This window comes from Protomyctophum bolini (genome assembly GCF_963924005.1).
Source record: "Protomyctophum bolini genome assembly, chromosome: 17".
Taxonomy (NCBI): domain Eukaryota; kingdom Metazoa; phylum Chordata; class Actinopteri; order Myctophiformes; family Myctophidae; genus Protomyctophum; species Protomyctophum bolini.
Genome location: NC_137878.1, coordinates 36,231,983 through 36,256,653, shown reverse-complemented (window position 1 = coordinate 36,256,653; position 24,671 = coordinate 36,231,983). Strand labels below are relative to the sequence as shown.

At 45.4% G+C, this 24,671-nt stretch overlaps 1 protein-coding gene across 3 annotated transcripts; it reads left to right on the top strand.

Annotated features, from left to right (window-relative positions):
* Window positions 1-1,367: 1,367 nt before the first annotated feature.
* Window positions 1,368-24,671, top strand: kat2b (K(lysine) acetyltransferase 2B). Of its 3 annotated transcripts, XM_080787829.1 has the most exons (18): window positions 1,368-1,703; window positions 3,222-3,348; window positions 4,993-5,138; window positions 6,161-6,247; window positions 7,103-7,290; window positions 8,515-8,706; window positions 9,870-9,976; window positions 12,605-12,757; window positions 14,825-14,961; window positions 15,250-15,458; window positions 15,705-15,831; window positions 16,628-16,738; window positions 17,195-17,338; window positions 17,853-17,967; window positions 18,825-18,855; window positions 20,153-20,216; window positions 20,389-20,473; window positions 21,223-24,671. In XM_080787829.1, exons 1-18 carry the CDS (start codon window positions 1,503-1,505, stop codon window positions 21,414-21,416), a joined length of 2,418 nt encoding a protein of 805 aa, XP_080643955.1. In that variant the 5' UTR covers window positions 1,368-1,502; the 3' UTR covers window positions 21,417-24,671. The 3 variants fall into 3 exon arrangements, with proteins under 3 accessions (XP_080643955.1, XP_080643956.1, XP_080643957.1); XM_080787830.1 differs by lacking the exon at window positions 1,368-1,703 and having other exon boundaries at window positions 3,239-3,348; window positions 4,967-5,138; XM_080787831.1 differs by lacking the exons at window positions 1,368-1,703; window positions 3,222-3,348; window positions 4,993-5,138 and adding an exon at window positions 5,538-5,650.

Here is a 24,671-nt window from a genome sequence, read left to right as displayed (position 1 = left end):
GTCTGTGGCAAATCTTCACATTTTTGTTTTGTTTTTTTACATAACATGATAATGTTCTTATTTCATAAGACTTCAGAGATCTTCAGAATATGTATGACACTGATTTACTATGGCACATTAGAGGAGTCCATAATAACTGCATGAGAGTTACAGAATACAGACCTGTAAATGTCATTTAATGATCTTTATCTTTATGTAACTGGTAATATAATTGTGTGTTGATTTGTATATCCATGGCAAAAATATAATTTTGACAAATGTCCACCACAAGCCAGCATTGGTGATGACCTCTTCACTGTTAACCCCTTTTGGTGTTAGCATTATGTTATGCTTTAGCTATTGAATGCTATTTTTGCTAACGACTGGCTGGAGGTTTTTCAGAAAACTGTCAGGATTTTTAGAATCTGATCTCAGGTCAAAATGGATTCTTCTCTCATGTTTGGTCTTTGCGGTTGCAGTATAGGTGATGACAGAGCTGGGGGACCTGTCCTTCAACAGCACGACCCCCTTCTCTATTTTAACTTTTGACCTGCAGGTGTTTTATTGATAAAACATAAAATATTTGGTATACTTAACGTAACACTATGAGGTTTGAACAGATATATTTCCCCCAAAGCAAAGACTTGTTTTTATTGTGATCATGTTGCAGTTCATTTACAAGTTTAAATGCTGTTTAATATATTTAAGCCAATCTTTGGTTACTCGTTTTGGTGTTTGGTAATAGGGCCCATCATGGTCATACCAATACAAATATAATTGGTTCTTTTCATTGTTTTGAACAAGATTGTAGGTATTGTTTGTTCCAAGATAAAGTGATATATGGCTGAGTATTAACCACCTATCTATTCACCTGTGATAATCTGTTCAATATCTCTTCGGTCTTCGCATTTTGTGAATGAAGTCTCAATTTGTAACTTAATCATTAATCACAATGTTTTTGTTCATTGAGGTTTGGCCTTATAGATGGAAATGTGGCTTTTTACTGTGTTTCCTTAATATTTAGACTAGTTGTGTAGTCTGTTACAAAATACATTTGTAAACGTTTCAAAAATAATACTGGCATTTTTAGCTTGCGGCCCCATTTGACTTTTGGAATTTTGCCGAGTGGCCCCTGATAAGCCATCCTAGGTCGAGTAGCCCTGCTATATATAGCTCATCATACCACACACACACGCAACACAATTAAAGAGGTCTTTCAGATTCCATTTGACCTTGAGTTTTTGTCACAAACGGTGCGTTTTGTAACCTCTCTCCCGCGAGTTCTCTGTGGTGGATGATGATGATGATGGGCCTATCCCACTTTGAGTGAGTCCCCTAGTGGAGGAACAGGGGGCCTACAGCCGTATAAAAAATAAATAAAATAAGGATGAGCGCCATGTCTGATCCTCCGGTTGTGGAATAGAAAACACAGCCGGACACCAGAGAACCGAGCATTTCCCCCCGGCCGGGGGATCATCATCATCCCATCCCGTGTCGCCGGTTTCCCCCTCCCCCTCTCCAGGATGGCCGAGAGCGCCGGGATTCAGCAAGGTTCCCCGGCCATCGGAGCCGCGGGCTCGGTCCCGGCCGCTCCGGGAGCCGGGGCGACGGAGGGCTCCGGCGCCGCTGTGGGCTCCGCACGCATCGCGCTGAAGAAGGCGCAGCTCCGCTGCTCACCTCGCCCCAAGAAACTGGAGAAGCTCGGCGTGTATTCCTCCTGCAAAGTACGTTCTTTCTTCCCATTATTATTATTATTATTGTAATTTTTGCATTTTTCAACTTGTTCTTTATAATGTGTCGTATTTTCCGGGGGCTTGCGTTGCAATACTTTTTTTTTCTTTTGCAAAAAAGGAAAAAAAGGGGGCAAAGCACAGCACAGCAAAGGAAGCCATTGATTGCCGCACTTCATTTTTTCCACTTTTTTTTGCATTTAGCTAAAACACGAGACAGATTTATTAAATACCGCAATCGATTCTAATTCTAATATATGCATACATTTATGTATTTCTCGCATGCATCGCTCCAGTGTGTGTTCGTTAAAATGTATCAGTGGTGTGTGTAGGGGGGTGGGGGGGTGGTGAACCAACGTAAACAGTGTCTTTCTTGGCGCTCTGTCACAATCATCTGCCGTGTCACACATAAAGAGCAACAACAACAACCGCATAACTGTTTCTTCTCCACTTGCAGGAGTGACTGTGTTGTAGTCGCACGGTGCTAGTAAATTTATTTATTGGGTTTGTTGTTGATGATGATCATTCTGCAGAGAGAGAGAGAGAGAGAGAGAGGACGGTGGTGGTGGTGCCTTTGTTTTGACAGGGTGACAGCTGCCGGAGGGGCGGAGTTTGTTGTTGTTTCTAGGCGCATGCACGCAGAGGGCCGCTTCCAGCTGATAGTGACAAGGCCCTCACAGAGCCCCACCCCCCTATGGGGGGAGGAGGGGGAGGGGGGGGGGGGGGGGGGGGGGACACTGGGCCTGGCTTAAATAACAACAATGAATGTGTTATTGAAAATAATAACACATTTATATTATGTCAGAGACTCTCAGTTCTCAAACTTTTTCATGTTTTTGCTTTTAGGGCCAGCCATATTAACTCAAGAGTGTACAAAATGTGTCCCATCATTTGTACACTATACATTCTCTTGACTGAGTTTCAGATATACCTCACCTGTAAGGGTCAATTGGTTCCACATCCAAACGATCAAATATGGTAGCAAATGGACCTGTAATTTGGACCTGTTTTTGACCAGGGGGTTTCTACTATGGAAACCTAGGCTAGCCTCGGAAACCTAGGCATAGGCACCTTCATTTCTTTAACCACAGATAACTTGAAGATCTTTATAATCTGTAGCTACTAGGGGATTTCTCGGTCCGGTAGGATGTTAAAGTTAGTGTCATGTTTCCTATTTTGTAACTGAAAAAAAAGCGTGATTGTAATAAAATGAAAGTGTCAGTTCCCCAGATGACTGGGGGTTTATTTATATATTTAAAAGCGGCATCCCCCGCGGCCCATTTAGAAATGAACACCTTCTACGTTGTTCTCTCAAGTCAGGAACGCCTCAGTGACTCATGTTACTACACAGTATATAAAGCAAATTTGAGGTTTTTCAGAACACTAAGAAGACGTTTGTAGAATCTGCCTCAGGTCTAAACGAGTTAATAGATACTGTATGTATGTATGTTTTAGTTCATTAATTGTCTGTACGATTCGTTTACCTGACGTTAAACTCTTCTTCCCGGGCAGGCCGAAGGAGCCTGCAAGTGCAATGGCTGGAAGAGCCAGAACCCCCCTCCGACCCCCCCGCGAACTGACCAGCAGTCCAACGCCGTCAACCTGCAGGAGCCCTGTCGAAGCTGCTCACACACCCTGGGTACGTTCATGACCTCTCCGTCTGAGACGTCTGGGGGAGATGGGCCGAGTAGGGGATGAATAAGAAGATGACAGGAGAGGGAATGAGGAGAGGGTTTAGGTAGGGAAATGGAAGATGATGGTAGGATGTTAGTGTGAAACTGATGTGCCAAAAACACCATTACCGTAAATCATCAATCAGTTACTTTTGCGCGACAATGAATCATCAAGTAAAATGTAATGGTCGTGCCAGCCGTAGTCACATGCCTTATTTGATTTCCATCGCCTTCCTTTTGGTCAGGTGACCTGACCACGGGGCGAAGCCATCGTTCCTTCACTAGGGCACCCCTCCGCCTCCGCCTTCTGCCCAGTCAACACACACACACACACACACACACACACACGTCAATGAACATGCTCGGGCAACAGAGAAGAATATTAATAGATGGAATGAAAATAACACGACGCTTGCGTTTAGAAAAATCAGATATCACCATTTTGTAATTAATGCACAGAACGCATTTGTTTCTTTGTCCATGTTGTTGCCTATTGTGCTGTAACATTGGGGGGATATAGCCTCTAATATTAGCTACACGGTACGGTAGGCCTACATTTCTATCTATCTTTGAAGAAAGAAGAAAAAAAAACAACAACAGAGAAATACATATTGCTATTTCAATGGAATTAGGTGCATGTAGCCTAGAAGGGGGGGGGCATATAGACTCTAATATTCGCTACACAGTATATTTCTATCTATCTTTTGAACAAAATAGAGATAGATATTGCAATTTTAATGTAATTAGAGACGGGGGAGGTGGAGGAGCGGGGCGTGGTGCGCTGCCTGGGCTAGTGTACTAGGAACGACTGCTTCACGACCACGTGACCCAGCGCAGAGAGAGCGCAGTTTGTCTGACCAATCAAAGATAAGTCTGTCCTTAGGCAAGGCGTTGTTATCACCACACATATCAATAATAGCCAGAGGACGTTTCCTTCCCACTGCCCTGCGTCTCATGTCTAATAGCCAGAGGACGTGCCCTTCCCACTGCCCTGACATGTCTCATGCAGCCAGATTTGAGCCAAGAACGGGACAGCCTGACCTGAAGCATTCTGTTCTCTGTACACGTGATCCCACTCGGCTAAAGATATCAGCCCATTCCTTCCTTCACTGCAGCATAACACTCATCAAACTGTTGAAATCACATCGCTCAGCCCGTGTTCAGGCCTGTAGAGCAGGGGTGTCCAAAAGGTAGATCACAACATGACAGGTCCCTAAAGAATAGTTAATTTAAATATAAACAATTTTTTGCATCTGCCACATCTGCAACTTGACATAAAAAAGCCTGTCAGCTCAAACCCACAACAATACTTTGTTTTCAAGAGTGTTGCTGCGCCCAAATACAAAATCTCAAACTATTCCATTTCTCCCTTCCCATTCCAATTGTATTTGTTTTACCAGCGTCGCTATTCCAAAGTCATTTTCAGCAATGGTATTATAATCTTTTCAGTGGGTAGATCTTGTTGAGTTGATCATTTTGAAAGTAGCTCTCAAGTTAAAAAAAAAAAGTGTGGGCACCCCTGCTGTAGAGTCACACTCATGTTAGCAGTATTACATTTTTAACAAAAACAATTACATTCATTAGATTTCTACGCCCTCCCTTCTGGACAGGTGACCACGTGACGCACCTGGAGAACGTGTCCGAGGAGGAGATGAACAGACTGCTGGGCATCGTCCTGGACGTGGAATACCTCTACACGTGTGTCCACAAAGAGGAGGACGCCGACACTAAACAAGTCTACTTCTCGCTCTTCAAAGTAAGAGCGCTGCCTGCCGCGCCAAAACTGTTCCTTTCTTGCTAAACATGATCACTTGAACAAATGCACGGTGCGGTTGTACGTTACCGTTATTACGGTATTATTATTATTATTACTATAAATATCCATATTATAAATTATCACAGAGGCATTTGTTTGTCGCCACAAGCTTGCCAAATGCATATCAGCCTGCCTGACTTTGGCTTAACAGGGCAACATTGAATGCATGGCGATAATTAGTTTATATCACCGATCCATAGCGTTATTTATTCAATAAGCCAACGAGAGAAAAAAAGGTTAAATTGAAATTTGTTGTCCACCCGTCTGTCTATAATTATGCCCATATATGGAGATTTCTGGATCTGTCTCTCTGTGTCCCTTTATTCCTACATATGAAGTTCTGTGTCAGGTATGCGTTGTGATGTCAGAACAGGCCAGCTCCATATATGGACACTGGGCAGGGGTCCTGTCCAGTGGGTCGGTGGGGCGAACGGGATTACAGCCGCACACACGTACGTACAGACAGACGTACAGTACATAGACATGGTGCATTCATAGATAGATAGGACTCGAATGGAAACAAGACCGCAACGATGGTGCTAGACCAAGTGTCTTGACTGTATTCTATAGTGTTTACATTTCTGTCAAATAAAGTACTCTCAACAACAATATAACAATGTTATTGTTATATAGCCTAGTCCTGTTGGGATTTACTAACCGTGTCGGGAGAGCGTTCGCTGAGACCACAAAAGTTGTTACTGGCTTGTTGCCTGTATCTTTTTGACGGTAACAAAGTCATATGTTATGTTGCCGATTCCCGGCGTTCTGTATTTTGGATCATTTTATGCACAGATCAAGTCCAGTGTCTCTTCTGCGGTGACTTATGCCAAACAACCATTCAGAGGTTTTAGGTACCCTGTGTTGGGTACCTTTTTATCAAATACAAACTACTACTTCTTTTCAAATGCGCTTGTTAGGCGATTGATGCTCACCTGATTGCTTCTCTTCTGTTTGGTCATCAGCTGCTGAGAAAGTCCATCCTACAGATGGGTAAACCCGCATTAGAAGCACAGGAGAGTCCTCCCTTTGAGAAACCCGGCATAGAACAGGTACGTTTTCCTGCACAAAATCCACACACATCATTTAGACAACTGCACAAAAGTCTCCATATTACTTCTTAGACCCCTTTTACACGAGAATGGTGTTCATGGAATACGGCAAAATAAAGTATTGTTTTGCGGGTGTCTTTTTAGACGAGAACAGCGTTTTTAGGGGGTGAAAACTCAACAAAGTGAAAACACCCTCCAGAGTGGAAATCTTTGAAAACGCTGTTCCTGTCTCCATGTAAACAGGCAAAACGGTGAATCTGCAAAACTTGTGACATCATGGCTCACAGCGCATAATTATGTTACATTGATGCAGAGCCATAATTATGTGATATAATATTTGGAGTTCCTACAATGAGCAAGCACTCCCTCCTCGCCTACAAAGCGCCGCTCATCGGCGATGGTGAATGTGAAACCATGATGTAAATAAAAAGGCTTGTGATAGGCGGCAGCAGCGTTTATGTATAGTCTAATGTATGTATAAAATATAACCATCCCGTGGCGCGCTCTGCCTGCATGCCTCTGGGCTGCCTGTCAGCCTGTGTGTCACTCGATGCGGTTAGTAGAAACCAGGCAGAGACGGCCAAAACTCCGTTGTGGTCTGGACTCTGGAAGTGTCATTCAAAACCCTGTTTTTTGTTGCGTGAAGGGGGGAGCTACCTAGTTCTTCTTCTCGTACGTGGGTGACTGGTCTATCTGGCAGTCCGTTACTGCCACCTAGCGACATTATAGTGTTTTCATAAAGTGTGCGTTCTCGTGTAAAGGGTAAAAAAAAAAAGAGAACGCAACGGGACTTTACCGTTTTCTCTGGCGACCGCTCTCATGTAAAGGTGGGGTCTTACTGTGTTGACCAATCAGGGGGTGAACAACTTTGTCCAGTACAAGTTCAGCCACTTGCCGTCTAAGGAGCGCCAGACCATCGTGGAGCTGGCCAAGATGTTCCTGAACCAGATCAACTACTGGCAGCTGGAGACGCCGTCCCAAAGACGCCAGCGAGCGCCCACCGGCACCGACGACGCCGCGGGATACAAGATCAACTACACCAGGTACCGTACCGGCGCACTTCTACCCAATTTAAACCATTTCACGTTCATCGACTGCTACAATTTACAATTTAGGCATTTAGCAGACGCTCTTAATCCAGAGCGATTTACATTAAGCAAAAACAGAAGCATGGCATACATCACATATATAAAAAGTAGTTATCAAGAAACATGTATAAACTAAGAACGTAACAGTAGAGTATCTATGTCAACTATACATACTATACTATATTATACAATATACATGTGTACTATAAAGTGCTATGACTACATAAAATGCAATTCTAGTGCTGTCTAATACTATCTATCTAAGTCTACATAAGGGGCTAGGCTAGGGCAAGTGCTACGGGCCATGGTGGAGTCTGAAGAGGTGGGTTTTCAGACTACGGCGGCAGTTGGGGCAGTCAGCTAGGTATAAAGTGCTTGGAAGCCATTATCGGTAATATGGCCGAATGGTTCATCAAAGCACCATGTCCCGTAACGGAGATGTCCCTATAGTTTTCTAACCCTGTGACAAGCCACTGACTGAACTCCGTGAACCCGTTCACTTTTCTCCTTGTAAAGACCTCATTTACACTTTGTCGTATGACGTGTCACTCGCCGTGAATAACAGATTTTCAAGCATACGGCGTAGCTTGAAAATGTGTTCTTTTCTTGGCCTCGCATGACAGCCTCAGCTGTCACTTAACGATTTGATTGGATTATCTCCCTTTGTGTGGATTTGTTCCCTATGGCAGACTGCTTTTCTTTGTGGATCTACCATGTGGAGTTTACCTGTGGAGTTTTGCCTTATGTCTGTCTAACCTCATGTACACACCTGCTGCTTTTTATGCTGTGTTTCTTTGACATGTTTTCTGTTTTCTCCTCTCCTTTTTAACTTTCCTGAAAAAACTGAATGGTGGACATACACACACACACACACACACACACACACACACACACAAAGAAAACGTCACCCCCTTTTCTTTGCACCTGTAAACGGGTGCGTAGCGTTAGTCCGACGTCCCAATAATGATCCGACACCCATAAATCCGACTACCCAATATTTCAACCATAGAGACCCATACGAACCCTATCCCCAAACCTTAACCCTAATCTCACATGGAAGCCTCTGGGAGTCTTAACCGGCCACGTAGTCAGACTAATGGGATGTCGGACTAACGCGTGCGTGCCCACGCCCCACCTGTAAACGTGTAATTTAACATTAAAATGTATTCTTGCTTCCAGGTGGCTGTGTTACTGCAACGTGCCTCAGTTCTGTGACAGTCTGCCGCGGTACGAGACCACACAGATCTTCGGCCGGACGCTGCTGCGCTCGGTGTTCACCGTGATGAGGAAACAGCTGCTGGAGCAGGCCAGGCAGGAGAAGGACAAGCTACCTCCTGAGAAACGCACGCTCATTCTCACACACTTCCCCAAGTACGAACAACTACTCACTCCTATACTTACACACCTGCGTGCCGTTACACAGCCTCTTGTGCAGCTGACTTAACCCATTCTGAACGGGAACCCATTTTGGTGTTAGCATCATGTTATGCTTTAGCTATTGAAAAATAGCAGATCTACAAGCTCATATCGCGCCACCGAGTGGCGCGATACGAGCTTGTAGGTCTGCTATTTTTGAAAAATTCGAAGAACGACTGACATTTTTAGAATCTGATCTCAGGTCAGAATGGGTTAATCAGACCAGTATGTGGTCCAGTGGAAACCTCGTATGAATCTGATCTCAGGTCAGAATGGGTTAAGCCCCGTTTTATTCTGCGTTCGACAGACGATAGTGTTGCACATAAAACTATAGACGATGTAATATAGATGTTGCAAACGCTGTGAATGTTGTAGATTGGCCATTTCCACAATTAGTTTTAGATTTATTTAGAACATTTTCACCTATAATGACCGAAATGGGTGTGCCAGGTTGAAAGTGGTTGGCCTATGTTGTGAAAAGTGGCTCAGGGCCTCTGCCCCGGCCAAGGGAGGACTTCCTTCCCAAGTTACTACTGGTTAAGATGTTAGTTGGCTTTACTTCAATTTACAATTTGGGCATTTAGCAGACGCTCTTATCCAAAGTGACTTAACAATAAGCAAGTTAGACACATACAGTACATCAATGCAGAGAGACAGTGTGTAGTGCCTCAGTAAGGTAAAACAAGAACCTAGTGTCATTCTAAAGTTTAGACAATATACTATCAAAATAAGAATCTGTACATCGAAGCTATTGGATAGCAGGTAAACAATGAACGTAGTAGCATCTGTCTAAATAACATTGAACCTTTTAACCCATTCTGACCGGGCACCCATTTTGGTGTTGGCATCATGTTATGCTTTAGCTATTGAAAAATAGCAGATCTACAAGCTCATATCGCGCCACCGAGTGGCGCGATACGAGCTTGTAGGTCTGCTATTTTTGAAAAATTCGAAGAACGACTGACATTTTTAGAATCTGATCTCAGGTCAGAATGGGTTAATCAGACCAGTGTGTGTCCCGTGGAAACCTCGTATGAATCTGATCTCAGGTCAGAATGGGTTAACCTTGTGGACAAAAACACGACGAGCCTACGTAACTGTGGATGTTTGCGTGTCAGGTTCCTGTCCATGCTGGAGGAGGAGGTGTACAGCCAGAGCTCACCCATCTGGAGTCAGGACTTCTCCTCTGGGTCCACAGGGGGACAGATCCCCATCATCCACACAGGTGAGCCTCTCATCTGGGTCCACAGGGGGACAGATCCCCATCATCCACACAGGTGAGCCCAAAGGAACCCACTGGGTCCACAGGGGGACAGATCCCCATCATCCACACAGGTGAGCCCAAAGGAACCCACTGGGTCCACAGGGGGACAGATCCCCATCATCCACACAGGTGAGCCCAAAGGAACCCACTGGGTCCACAGGGGGACAGATCCCCATCATCCACACAGGTGAGCCCAAAGGAACCCACTGGGTCCACAGGGGGACAGATCCCCATCATCCACACAGGTGAGCCCAAAGGAACCCACTGGGTCCACAGGGGGACAGATCCCCATCATCCACACAGGTGAGCCCAAAGGAACCCACTGGGTCCACAGGGGGACAGATCCCCATCATCCACACAGGTGAGCCCAAAGGAACCCACTGGGTCCACAGGGGGACAGATCCCCATCATCCACACAGGTGAGCCCAAAGGAACCCACTGGGTCCACAGGGGGACAGATCCCCATCATCCACACAGGTGAGCCCAAAGGAACCCACTGGGTCCACAGGGGGACAGATCCCCATCATCCACACAGGTGAGCCCAAAGGAACCCACTGGGTCCACAGGGGGACAGATCCCCATCATCCACACAGGTGAGCCCAAAGGAACCCACTGGGTCCACAGGGGGACAGATCCCCATCATCCACACAGGTGAGCCCAAAGGAACCCACTGGGTCCACAGGGGGACAGATCCCCATCATCCACACAGGTGAGCCCAAAGGAACCCACTGGGTCCACAGGGGGACAGATCCCCATCATCCACACAGGTGAGCCCAAAGGAGCCCACTGGGTCCACAGGGGGACAGATCCCCATCATCCACACAGGTGAGCCCGAAGGAACCCACTGGGTCCACAGGGGGACAGATCCCCATCATCCACACAGGTGAGCCCAAAGGAACCCACTGGGTCCACAGGGGGACAGATCCCCATCATCCACACAGGTGAGCCCAAAGGAACCCACTGGGTCCACAGGGGGACAGATCCCCATCATCCACACAGGTGAGCCCAAAGGAGCCCACTGGGTCCACAGGGGGACAGATCCCCATCATCCACACAGGTGAGCCCAAAGGAGCCCACTGGGTCCACAGGGGGACAGATCCCCATCATCCACACAGGTGAGCCCAAAGGAGCCCACTGGGTCCACAGGGGGACAGATCCCCATCATCCACACAGGTGAGCCCAAAGGAGCCCACTGGGTCCACAGGGGGACAGATCCCCATCATCCACACAGGTGAGCCCAAAGGAACCCACTGGGTCACACACATCTGCTATTTTCAACAACAGAAAGGAAAAAACACAGGGAAAAAAAAAGTTACAAATTCGGAAAGTTTTGGAACACAAATCTGGTGCAGGGGCACAAACTATTCCCCATATCTAACTGAATCTAGAACAAAGCTGAATCAGAAATTACTGGATTACTGCAATTAAAAATAATCCCGTTATGTTAGTAAACGTTACAAAAAAAACATTACCCACTGAGAAAAGTAACTTACGTTATCCGACAATTAAAACCCATTTTCGAATCCTTACGCAAGTTGGTTATAGTAAATAGTAACGCCCAGTGCTCAGGACGGAGATTAAGGATAGAGATTTATGAATGAATGAACCATTGTAAAGCGCTTTGAGCACTTGGAAAAGCGCTATAAAAATGCAATTAATTATTATTGATATCAAAACCGATCTCCACAGGCTGGGAGCGTCTGTTGGGCAACATTCGATGTAATTTCTGGTTGGGAAGTCATCCAAAATGTTTCCCCCCATTTCAGACCGAAAGTCTTAAAACGTGAATAACTCTTGATCTAAATCATTACGTCCAATTCTAAGCAAAGATTAGATTAGATTTAATGGTCCTAAATACCCCCGGGCGTTCGTGGTGTTAACTCTGTGGTCAAAAACAAGAATGATCCTCTCTCGACATTCAACAACACACTCTTGTGCACGATCTGAGTGCAAGTATCGAAGACTCAGAGGTATATTTTAACAGCTGCCTCTATGAAAATAAAACACAGGCTCATACAGTAGAGTAGGCTGTCGCTGGTCCCATGGTCGCAAACCCGCGACCATGGAAGTGGTCGCGGGATTGCGTAAGGACGCGCTGTGATTGGCCAGCCACTCACACACCCCTTTCTTCAGGCAAGAGACATGCGTCAGATCGCGTCAGATAATCCCCACATAGCCTACAATAACTTCCGTGAACCGAATTATCACAAATAATATTTGGCTGTGGTAGCAAACTGGACATTGAACGTATCCTTTATCCCCGTGTTGGAGTTCTGTTTTCTCTGAAGTTAGGGTCAAGGTTCACTCCGCTCGTATGACAGTTCTCGCCCAGGTGTTTATTTCTCCTTTGAAAACAAAACACCTGTGGCTGTGATCACACCTGAGACACAGCGTGCTCCCTGGCTGTCTTCTGCCCTCCTCTCCCCCATTGAACAAGGGCTGTCTCGTCAAACCACGTGACTCCCATTGAAAATGCATTGCGAGCCGCGCGACACACAGAAGAGACACCGAGGAGGAGACCGCTGTCTCTCAGGTGTGAAAAAGGCGCCTATAAAAAAGTGTCAACTGTGTTTGTTTGCTTTGTTGTAGTGATCAGTGCGCCCCCCCCGGTGGCCAGGCCGCTGTACTACAGCACCAGTCCTGTGTCTGTGGTGGACCCGGCAGGGCCGGCGTCCAGCTGTGGCACCACTGGCAGTGTCAGTCCTGCCAGGAAGACGGCCTCTGTACTGGAGCCAAGCCCAGGTAGGACCCCCCCCCCTTATCCCATATGATATCCTCTGTACTGGAGCCAAGCCCAGGTAGGACCCCCCTCTTATCCCATATGATATCCTCTGTACTAGAGCCAAGCCCAGGTAGGACTCCCCCTTATGCAATATGATATCCTCTGGACTGGAACGAAGCCCAGGTAGGACTTATCCCATATTATATCCTCTGTACTGGAGCGGAGCCAAGCCCAGGTAGGACTCCCCCCTTATGCAATATGATATCCTCTGGAGCGGAGCCAAGCCCAGGTAGGACTCCCCCTTATGCAATATGATATCCTCTGTACTGGAACCAAGCCCAGGTAGGACTCCCCCTTATGCAATATGATATCCTCTGTACTGGAACCAAGCCCAGGTAGGACTTATCCCATATGATATCCTCTGTACTGGAGCGGAGCCAAGCCCAGGTAGGACTCCCCCCTTATGCAATATGATATCCTCTGGAGCGGAGCCAAGCCCAGGTAGGACTCCCCCTTATGCAATATGATATCCTCTGTACTGGAACCAAGCCCAGGTAGGACTCCCCCCTTATGCAATATGATATCCTCTGTACTGGAACCAAGCCCAGGTAGGACTTATCCCATATGATATCCTCTGTACTGGAGCGGAGCCAAGCCCAGGTAGGACTCCCCCCTTATGCAATATGATATCCTCTGGAGCGGAGCCAAGCCCAGGTAGGACTCCCCCTTATGCAATATGATATCCTCTGTACTGGAGCCAAGCCCAGGTAGGACTCCCCCTTATGCAATATGATATCCTCTGTACTGGAGCCAAGCCCAGGTAGGACTCCCCCTTATGCAATATGATATCCTCTGGAGCGGAGCCAAGCCCAGGTAGGACTCCCCCCTTATGCAATATGATATCCTCTGTACTGGAACCAAGCCCAGGTAGGACTCCCCCCTTATGCAATATGATATCCTCTGGAGCGGAGCCAAGCCCAGGTAGGACTCCCCCTTATGCAATATGATATCCTCTGTATTGGAGCCAAGCCCAGGTAGGACCCCCCTCTTATCCCATATGACATCCTCTGTACTAGAGCCAAGCCCAGGTAGGACCCCCCTCTTATCCCATATTATATCCTCTGTACTGGAACCAAGCCCAGGTAGGACTCCCCCCTTATGCAATATGATATCCTCTGGACTGGAACCAAGCCCAGGTAGGACTCCCCCCTTATGCAATATGATATCCTCTGTACTGGAGCCAAGCCCAGGTAGGACTCCCCCCTTATGCAATATGATATCCTCTGTACTAGAGCCAAGCCCAGGTAGGACTCCCCCCTTATGCAATATGATATCCTCTGTACTAGAGCCAAGCCCAGGTAGGACTCCCCCCTTATGCAATATGATATCCTCTGTACTGGAACCAAGCCCAGGTAGGACTCCCCCTTATGCAATATGATATCCTCTGTACTGGAACCAAGCCCAGGTAGGACTCCCCCCTTATCCCATATGATATCCTCTGGACTGGAACCAAGCCCAGGTAGGACTCCTTATGCAACGTGATATCTACAAAAAAACTGGTCTACCAGGTTCTAGCAGTCAGGAAGGATCAGAATTAGCTTTTAGTTATTTATAAATCCATTTGAGGAATGTTCCCCCACTGTCTGTCAGCTATGCTTTGCTGGAATATTGCCATTCGCTGTACTGTACCCGCTCCCAAACATGGCAACACTTATAAGTTCCAAAAATGCGTTCAGAAAGAACCAGATCTGCTCTTCAGAATCAGTATGAATGGCCCACAGTAATCACGCTGAGTCTGTTCTTTGGATCTGTTCTTTGCAGATTCTGTTGATTTGTACCGTCATTGCTGTTAGCCTTATTCATGTGTTATGTTATTTTTTGTGTGATTTTAGTGCATTGTCAAATTTATACTGTTCCATTTATTTTGTGCTTTTTCTGGCCGATCTTCAAGCTCACAACGCATCGCGACAAGGTGTGACGTGAACTTGTAGATCTGCGATTTTCAATACTTTTGCACGACACGCATAGGACGGAATAGGCCATTCATTTGAGACATTGACGATGCTTGCGTGCGTGTGTGTTTGTAGTTGGGGAGAAGCGTAAGCTGTCGGAGCCTGCTGTCTCCCAGGAGGAGAACAAGAGGCCCAAGGTGGTGGGAGACATCCCCATGGACCTCATCAATGAAGTCATGGCCACCATGGCGGACCCCGCTGCCATTCCAGAGGTACACACGCACACATGTGCGCACGCACGCAGAGACAAATAACAGAGGGCACTGGAAATCCCCTTCCTATTCACTTGCATGGAGTTGTGCAGTGATGTCACCTCCGTGCGCTACCCTGTGCGCGAGCCCATTGGACGAAACAAGTTTTGCTCGTTCATGTGTCTGGCCCCAGCCGTAATACCCATGTTGTACCCATAATCGACCCCAAAAACATCGGATAAGGTCGGGTTCGGGCAGAATTTGAGAACTCTAATAACCTGAATTTATGCTCCTCTCCTCTCCTCTCAGACCAGCCTGCTGTCGGCACACTCGGCGCGAGACGAGGCCGCCCGCCTGGAGGAGCGGCGAGGCGTGATCGAGTTCCATGTCATCGGGAACTCCCTCAACCAGAAGCCCAACAAGCGCATCCTCATGTGGCTGGTGGGCCTCCAGAACGTCTTCTCTCACCAGCTGCCCCGCATGCCCAAGGAGTACATCACTAGGCTGGTGTTTGACCCGTGAGTAGTACCGCACGCACGCACAAGCGCACACACACAGGTTTTTGGGTTTTTTTGGGAATTGATTACATGACCTGCACCTGCGAGTGCAGTTTGTAAAGCCAAAATATGTCTATAAAATCTTAGGTCAGTAACATCATGTTAAATACTGACACTTTGCTCGCTCTTATAAACAACCCACTAACTGTGAACAGTGAGCGGCCATTTTCAGAGGAAACATTTATTCATTCATACTTCTCCCAACAGGAAGCACAAGACTCTGTCGCTGATCAAAGACGGCCGCGTGATCGGAGGGATCTGCTTCCGGATGTTCCCGTCGCAGGGCTTCACGGAGATCGTCTTCTGCGCCGTCACCTCCAACGAGCAGGTCAAGGTGGGTCACCTCCAACCAGCAGGTCAAGGTGGGAGGACCGTTCCTGCTTTTCACCCTGCTGGTCAACATGTCCGAGAGAGCTGGGGCGCTCGGGTTGGGGCAGGGGCAAAGTTACCTGTCCGAGAGAGCTGGGGGCGCTCGGGTTGGGGCAGGGGCAAAGTTACCTGCTCTCACCACTGTGGAGAGAGCTGGGGGGCGCTCAGATTGGGGCAGGGGCAAAGTTACCTGTCCGAGAGAGCTGGGGTGCTCGGGGTGGGGCAGGGGAAAAGTTACCTGCTCACCACTGTGGAGAGAGAGTCCTCAGTTATTCTTCTACCCGTTGGCCGTGCGCTTCCCGGCGCCCCGTCTCCCCGCACCCACCTCCGAGGTGGACAGTCTGGTGACACCAAGGTTACTCCGTGGTGGTAAATAAATATTGCTCAGTGTTGGCATTGCCTTGGGGGAATGCCAATCCGGAAAAGGCAACCACAGTAATGTACGGAGCCTACTGGCCGTGTTCGCGGCAGGGAAGCCGGGGCGGGGAAGGTCATCGAATAACTGTAGGCAGTAACAAGGGACTGTACACAGAGAATTGGAAATCAATCACCAGAAGAGAAGGTTTCCGTTCAAAAATAGCAGATGTACAAAGTACAAACTGGCAGTGCGCTGTGAGCTTGTACATCTGCTTGTATATTTTGCTTTATGCTAGAGTTAAGCTTTTATAGCTCAAATCTAAAATGACACGGACTCTTTCCCGCTGTCCGACCAGTCAGCATTTGACATGTGACTATGGTTCTGTTGTCTTGTCTGCCGGCAGGGATACGGTACACATCTGATGAACCACCTGAAGGAATACCACATCAAGCACCAAATCCTCAACTTCCTCACCTACGCCGACGAGTACGCCATCGGTTACTTTAAGAAGCAGGTCAGTGTGTGTGTGCTGCGCTGTCTGTCAGGGCGCAGTTCAGTGCCTTGGATCTTTCTTTCTTTCTTTTTAATAGATAGATCTATCTATCTATCTATCTAAGGAACTTAAATGTATTATTGACCTACACACAAAACAGAAATGTAAAAACGATCTAAGAGATTCCGTAGATAAAATGGAAATAAAATAAACGAATACTTAGTGGAAAATAAGCAGATGCTGTAGATCTGCTATTTTCACTAGTTTGGCCCGGGGGAGACATTTCTCCTTTGTGTCTCTGGCTAAAACGTTTGGGACCCACTGACCCCACCCACCTCTTATCGTCCTACATGTCCTGCTGGAACACATGCTGTTCTTATTTACAGTAGTGTGTGTATGTTCTGCATCTGCATGCATATAATCACAGATATACAACTCTTTGACTCTCTCTCTCTCTCTCTCTGTATTTATTCTCAGGGTTTTTCGAAAGACATCAAGGTAGCCAAGGCCAAGTACGTGGGCTACATCAAGGACTACGAGGGAGCCACACTAATGGGCTGTGAGCTCAACCCCAGCATCCCCTACACAGAGTTCTCTGTCATCATCAAGAAGCAGAAGGAGGTGTGTGTGTGTGTGTGTGTGTGTGTGTGTTTGTGTGTTAGAGGTTAGCTCTTGGGCTTTGTACTGAAAATAGGCGATCTACAAGCTCACAACGTGCCACGATGTGATGCGTTGTGAGCTTGTAGATCACCTATTTTTGTCTTTAGATCAAAATAAAAAAATTGGCATTCATAAAATCAGCATCCTAAAATGTTGATGTCCTTCCAATACAAACATGTGCGTTTGTGTGTCTGTGATTGTAGCGTTTGATAGATTTTTTAAATTGACATAAAATCATCGTCTTTTCGGCTGGGCTGGCCGAGCGGTCCAGGCACCTAGCCTGACAGCGTGCTGCGGGTTCGAGTCCCGATCCCAACAACCTATGCTGCGTGTGTGTGTCCCCCCCCCCCATCTCTCTCCCCCTTTCCTGTCTAACTACTGTAAAATCTATCAATAAAGGCAAAAAGCCCCCAAGAAATATCTTTTAAAAAAGTTTTAAAAACAAATCATTTTCTTTCAAACGTACCTTCTTCAGATCATCAAGAAGCTGATCGAGAGGAAGCAGGCTCAGATCAGAAAGGTGTATCCTGGACTTTCCTGTTTTAAGGAAGGCGTTCGGCAGATTCCCATCGAGAGCATTCCTGGCATCCGTACGTAACGTCTGACCTCTCTCTCTCTCTCTCGCCTGTTTTAGCATACAGAGTAACAAAGTACATTTACTGAAGTACCGTACTTATGTACAATTTTTAGATATTTGTACTTTACTTCAGTATTTCCAATTTCTAATACTTTTACTTGTACTCCACTACATCTCATCTTAAGTTACTAGTTACTTTGTAGAGTTTATTATTACAAAACATACATTAAGCACCATATACATTTCGGCCATTTGAAAACAGACTATCTACATCTACAGGCTTGGCGATCTGCTATTTTCAAAAGTACTTTTGGTGCTCCAAGTACATTTTGATGCCAAAACTTTTGGCTGTATTTCCGTGTTGTCCGGAATTTAAGACGACTGATTATAAGACGACCCACATTTTTCAAGACTCATTTGTGGAAAAATAACATTGAATGTCAAATAGTCTAGTCCCCCATTATAATATGACCCTGTTTTTAGGATATTTCCATTGGAAAAAAAACATAGTCTTATATTCAGGCCAATAGGGTAAAACTTTTACCTAAGTAAAATCACACCCGTGTGAACTGAGTGGTGCAACTCCCCTCTCCCCCTGCCCCTCTCTCTCTCTCGCTCTCTCTCTCTCATTAGCAGGCAACAGTGCTGCACATATATCTCTCTCTGTTTCTGGCACAACAGCGCCACTTTTGCCCCTACTGGTATTCTAAACATAGTAACAGTCACATAGGTTAGGAGTCGGACATTGCTGTTCCTTGGAGTGGTTGCACCACTCAAACATTGTGAGTTGACATCACACATTGTGAGTCGACACTGACATCTAGTGGCAGTTACGATCAAGGACTTAAATGGGTCTCTTCATGTCAACAGGTGAAACTGGCTGGAAACCGATAGCTAAAGGGTAAGTTGGGTGACCACCATCTCCTCTCTTGTCTGTCGGTTTCACGAAACGTCCCCAAAGAGCCTCCGGGTCGCTGCACACGTTTGAGTCTGCAAGGGAACTAGCAGCGCCCAAGGTTTCTAAATGTGAGGACCCCAGTGCGCCTTGATATTTGGCTGTGTGTGTGTGTGTGTGTGCTGGGGTCCCGAGTGGATCTACAACCTCACAACGTGTTGCAGACAGTGCAACACGTGAGATTGTAGATCCACTGTTTTTCTTGCGGAGACACCCGGACGGAACGCAGCCAAGTATAAGATCACCCTTAAGTGCAGTCATGACTCACTGGGCTCCATTTCCGTCACCGCTAAACCCCTTATCCCTAAACTCCTTTGCCTTTTTTTTTTTTTTACTATTTTGAAAAACATTTTTGAATAGTTCAACTAGCCAATCTAGATTGACACGTTGTGAGCTTGTAGACTGGCCACTTTTAACTATTCAAAAATGTTTTGCAAAATAGTAAAGAAAAAGGCAAAGAAGTTTAGGGATAAAGGGTTTAGCGGTGACGAAAATGGAGCCCATAGTCTCTTGATTAGTTTCATGACTAAAGATGCGGACCCAGAGGTCAATACTTTCTATTTTGTTCTCCTCTCAATCAAAGCCGTCATCAGTCCAAAACCAATCATGAATTACGATTGTATTCATAGGGTTTGCAAGTTTACAGACAGGGAAAACATATACCGGTATAGAGCATCGGCCCCTTTCATGACCACGAGAGACCCGGAAAATAAATAATTCCCTGTTCATTTTCCTCATAGACTTTTCAGAAAGTATTTATTTAAAGACGTTTACGCCGCGGACAAAGCCAACTCGAGTTGTGACAAATCATGACAATAAACACAATGTTTTGGGCCGATCAAATAATTAGTAAAGTAAAAGTAAGTAAAACAAAACAAAAAGTGTTGTATCCTGCCTTTTTTTCTTCTTTCTAATTATTTGATCGGCCCAAAACATTGTGTTTATTGTCATGATTTGTCACAACTCCAGTTGGCTTTGTCCGCGGCGTAAACGTCTTTAAATAAATACTTTTTTAAAATTATTTTCCGGGTCTCTCGAGGGTGGGGGACCCCCAAGTTAACCTCCCCATAATACAGAAAAGAAAAGAAAAACTGAAATCCTAATATCTTTAGTAGGTTTACATACAATATTATGTCACAATTACAGTAGTTTTCTAACTACCAAGAGAACTATAAAGCTTCTCGTGTTTATCCTACCTTTGCTGATGTTCTGCTGCTCAGCTTCATGTTGTCTGTCTCTGTAGAAAGGAGCTGAAAGACCCAGAACAGTTGTATAGCACTTTGAAGACCATCCTCCAACATGTGAAGGTGAGTCCCCTCACCTTACTGCACGCACGCACGGACACACAAACGCACACAGTCACACGGGGGGGCGCACACACACACACACACACACAACTGCCCAGGAATCGAACTCTGGCACGCACACACACACACACGCGCAGACTTTTGTCTTACCAGGTGGGTTTGTGTTCTTCAGAGTCACCAGAATGCCTGGCCTTTCATGGAGCCTGTGAAGAAAACGGAGGCTCCTGGTTATTACCAAGTCATTCGCTTCCCCATGGGTATGTATGTATGTATGTATTTGGTTAAAATGGGTGGGGTTTTAAAAAAGGCAAAAGCTTGCTCTGGTGCACTGGCCTAAAAGTGGGTCCTTAAAAACTGCTAAAACGTCTGAAATGTATGTATGTAGGTATGTATATGTATGTATGTGTGTAGTATTTAAAAGGGGGGGCTTTTTAGTAAAAAGCCCAGCCCACAAAACCTTCATATATTTAAAACAAATCCAAAATAGGGTTACCAGTGAAGGGCAAAATGCCTATTCACTGGGGACTATGCAAGGCAGAGGCGTCCACCCCCCTGAGTCCAAGTTAAGCTAGACCGCATACCTAAACCAATGTCCGAAATGTCCTCTAAAACCCAAGGGTAAAATGGATATAAAAATAGACAGTAAGTATGTATGTATGTATGTATGTATGTATGATGTATGTAGTTATATGTATACTCTACTACAGGAAACCCCCATTGTATGTATATACTGTACTGGAATACTACCTTGTGTGTTTTAACGGTGCTTTACAAAATGGTATCAACAATGTACTAGGGCATTAAGCAACTAAATCCACTAGTCGACCATGTTGGTACTAGTTGAAATACAAATATTAGTACAAATATTTATTTCCCCCAAAATATATATATTTTTTTACATAATAGGTAGTTAAACAACTAGTCAACTAGTCGACTAGTAAACTAGGCAACTAGTATGACTAGAAGTGAATGCCCTACCATGTCCGCTGCGTTCCTGCTCCCTCAGACCTGAAGACGATGAGCGAGCGGCTGAAGAGCAGGTACTACACCACGCGGAAGCTCTTCATGGCGGACATGCAGCGCATCTTCACCAACTGCCGCGAGTACAACCCGCCGGAGAGCGAGTACTACAAGTGTGCCAACCTACTGGAGAAGTTCTTCTACACCAAGATCAAAGAAGCAGGCCTCATCGAGAAGTAAGAGGAACGGCACAGAGGTGGAAGAGGAGGAGGAGGAGGAGGAGGACGTGATGGTGGCCTCCGGGCGCCAAAGAGGACCATCGGGGTCGTCCTTTCCTGCTGTCGGGATGTCGTGACGAAGAGGACGATGAGGTGGATCAGGACCCGTAACGCATCAGCAGACCGAGGAACGGGATCGACGGTCTGCTCTCGTGGACCCCCGACTGGCCGATCAGCAGCGTCGACTTCTGAAGAAGTGTCGATCTGGAATCGGTTGATATTTACTTTGAAGAGAGAGAGAGATTGGAAAGGATGAGTGAGAGTGGAAGATGGAAGGTTTTCTTTGACTGATACGGGAAGATTGAAAATTTGCCAATAACATACAGTAGTAAGTACAGTAAAGGTCTCATAGGAAGTGATGACAAACAGGAGGTCAAATAACATTAAGTAGAGCGCTTTGCTTGTCTGCATTGTCATTGTGCTAGATCAGTGGTTTTCAACCCTTTTCATATCAAGGTCCATTATTTATTCAGCATGATTTGAGCCACGGATCACCATTTGAGGAGTTCTTTTACCTCTCAGACCCAAAACGTGGGTCAACTGTACTGACGTCGATAGCATTAGGAGAGATAACGGGCAGACGTTGATCACAATAACAACTCTTCTACATTCTCTAATTGTGTAGACTTCTTGTAAAGTAAGTAATGCAGATGGTTTAACAATACTTTAAACTCTTGAGAGCGGATTTATGAAACCAAATTCATTTTACAGTTAAAGATCTATAAGGGTCTGTTTGGTTACCAACTCTCCCATCATTTAGCCCCAGGGACCACCTGGAACCCCCTCGAGGACCGCTGGTGGGCCCCGGACCACTGTTTGAGAACCACTGTGCTAGATGCTAAAAGGCAGCATGAGCTGAGGGTATGATGCGAGGTGTACAGGCACACGTACCGTACACCTCAACGTTCTTACAGTCATTCAGCTGATGCTCGGTCCAGATGGCAGGTGGAGGGTTCCACCGTCTTGCGGCGAGGGGCAGAATGCATGCCTTGCTGATGGACACGCAGTATATAGTCATTCCGTGGATCTAGCCCCGGCCGCGACCTTCTCAGTTACTCTTAACCGCTGGGTTTCTCCCCGTGCAAAGCCTCTCCCTTAAAAGGGCCACTTCACCCCTTTTGCAACCAGATCTTATTTTAATTATGTTTGGGAGACAAGAAACACTTTCGTGGGGTTTTTATGTGTGTAATATGTGTTTTTAGATATTTTAGTATTTCAAAGTGCCAGTGATGTCATGCACTGGACACCGGTCTCACTCCCTTCCTGGACTACATGTTGTCTCAGTAAGACAGCCCCTCTCCCTCTCCACAAGGTGGGGTGAGCGCTGCAAAGCATCATGGTCATTGTAGTAATCCAGCAGTGAGGAGACCAGTGTCCATGACATCACAGACACTTTGAAATACTAAAATATCTAAAAACACAAATTACCCACATTAAAAAAAAACCCAGGAAAGTGTTTCTTGTCTACCCAAACATCATTAAAATAAGATCTGGATGCAAAAGGCCCAAGGGTCACCCCTTTTTGCAGTAATCACCCCCTGGCCTCACATGTTGTGTCATAATTATAGGCAAACATTTCTTTTTTTTAAATAGGGCTTAACATGGTTGACGTCTTCAAGTGTTCTTTCTGGTCTTGTCGTAGCCTACTGTCCTTGGTTTCCTTAGCGTACATGCCTCTTTCCTACTCTCCCTCTCTCCTTTTGACTCAGGTAAAAGATAATGTCACACGCCCACAAACCACATTTGTACGGAGTCGTAGTTTTTACAAGTTTGTTTGTTGCCCGTGAAGAACTGGACTGAGAGATCAGGATTTTTTCCCGTCTGTCTCTGGTTGTTGTTGAGTCTGTTTCCTAATTATTGTCACGCTGGAAATGGTGGGCTATTGAATTTTGCGATGCCGAGATGTCACTGTATTTACATTCAAAACTATTTTCACTAATGATGATAATAATAGCCTTCAGGACACGTGACATGTAACTTAATCGATTTAGACCTGAGGACGATTCTACAAATGCCTTCTAAATTTAAACAGTTTTCTATGTCAGTCGTTCTCAGACATTTTCATGTCAAGGACCCCCAAACATATACAGTATGCAATTGGCCACGGACCCTCATCTGAAAATAGGTTGTTCCAGGGACACCCCCCCCCCCCCCAACCCCCCAGAAGCAAAGATTTGAGTTAAAAGCGTTCGTTCTGAAATAGATTTGCGCCACATTTTCACGATTAAAAAAAAATAGCAGATCTACAAGCTCGTATCGCGGCACTTGGTGCCGCGCTATGAGCTTGTAGATCTGCTATTTTTCAATAGCTAAAAGTATGACATAATGCTTAAAACGCCAATAGGGGGTTCCCGTCCTAAATGGGTTAAAATAAACAAATCTAAAACACTCAAAATTAAATATATACTATTTATATGCTATTTATTTTTGTTGGTAAAGCGCAGAACAGCTACCTCTGGCATCACAGAATTCCATAATTCCACAGGTCACCCGTTTCCGTGTAAAAGCTTACTGCATTACCCCATCGTGTGAGTGCAAAAGCGTCTGAGGTCAAAATCTGTCTGTTACTAGAGTTCATCCTGCCAAAAAATAAAAAAATAACTACACATATTTTAAATTTGTACAAATTTTAACTCTTTTAAAGCACTTAAAACGGCTCAATGTATATTTATAATGTAAATATATACATATATATTTTCTTTGTTTCAAAACTCAAAAAGCTCCTTTTTCTTTCAATAAGCCACATAGGGCGACATTTGATCATCAAAATGCACTATTATTTTTTTAAACAAGTATTCTTTAACATGGCAAAAGAGCAACTTTTTTTTCCTTCAAAATCCGTTTGAGATTTTAAAAGACTATTGCTGTTGACTAATGGCTAACTTAATTATCTAGAGTTTATTCTTATTTATGTGCTGTAATTTAAAAAAAAAGAATAATGCTTAAGAAATGGTCTTAATTTATTCTGTCTTATTTTGTGTGTATTTGCTGATGGAGATTGATACCTTTGTACTTTGGAGATACATGAAAAGATATTGTGCAATACTATGTAGTTTTGCTGTTTTGTAAAAATATGTTTGTACTTTTCAAACTTTAGGAAAAAAAATCTGGATTTTTTTAAAAGTCTGGAAAAGCTATTTCATGCTCTTTGTACTATTGGTTTTAATGAATAGTATTAGCCTATTTTCTAGACTGAATAAAATAGAAGCTCAAGTAA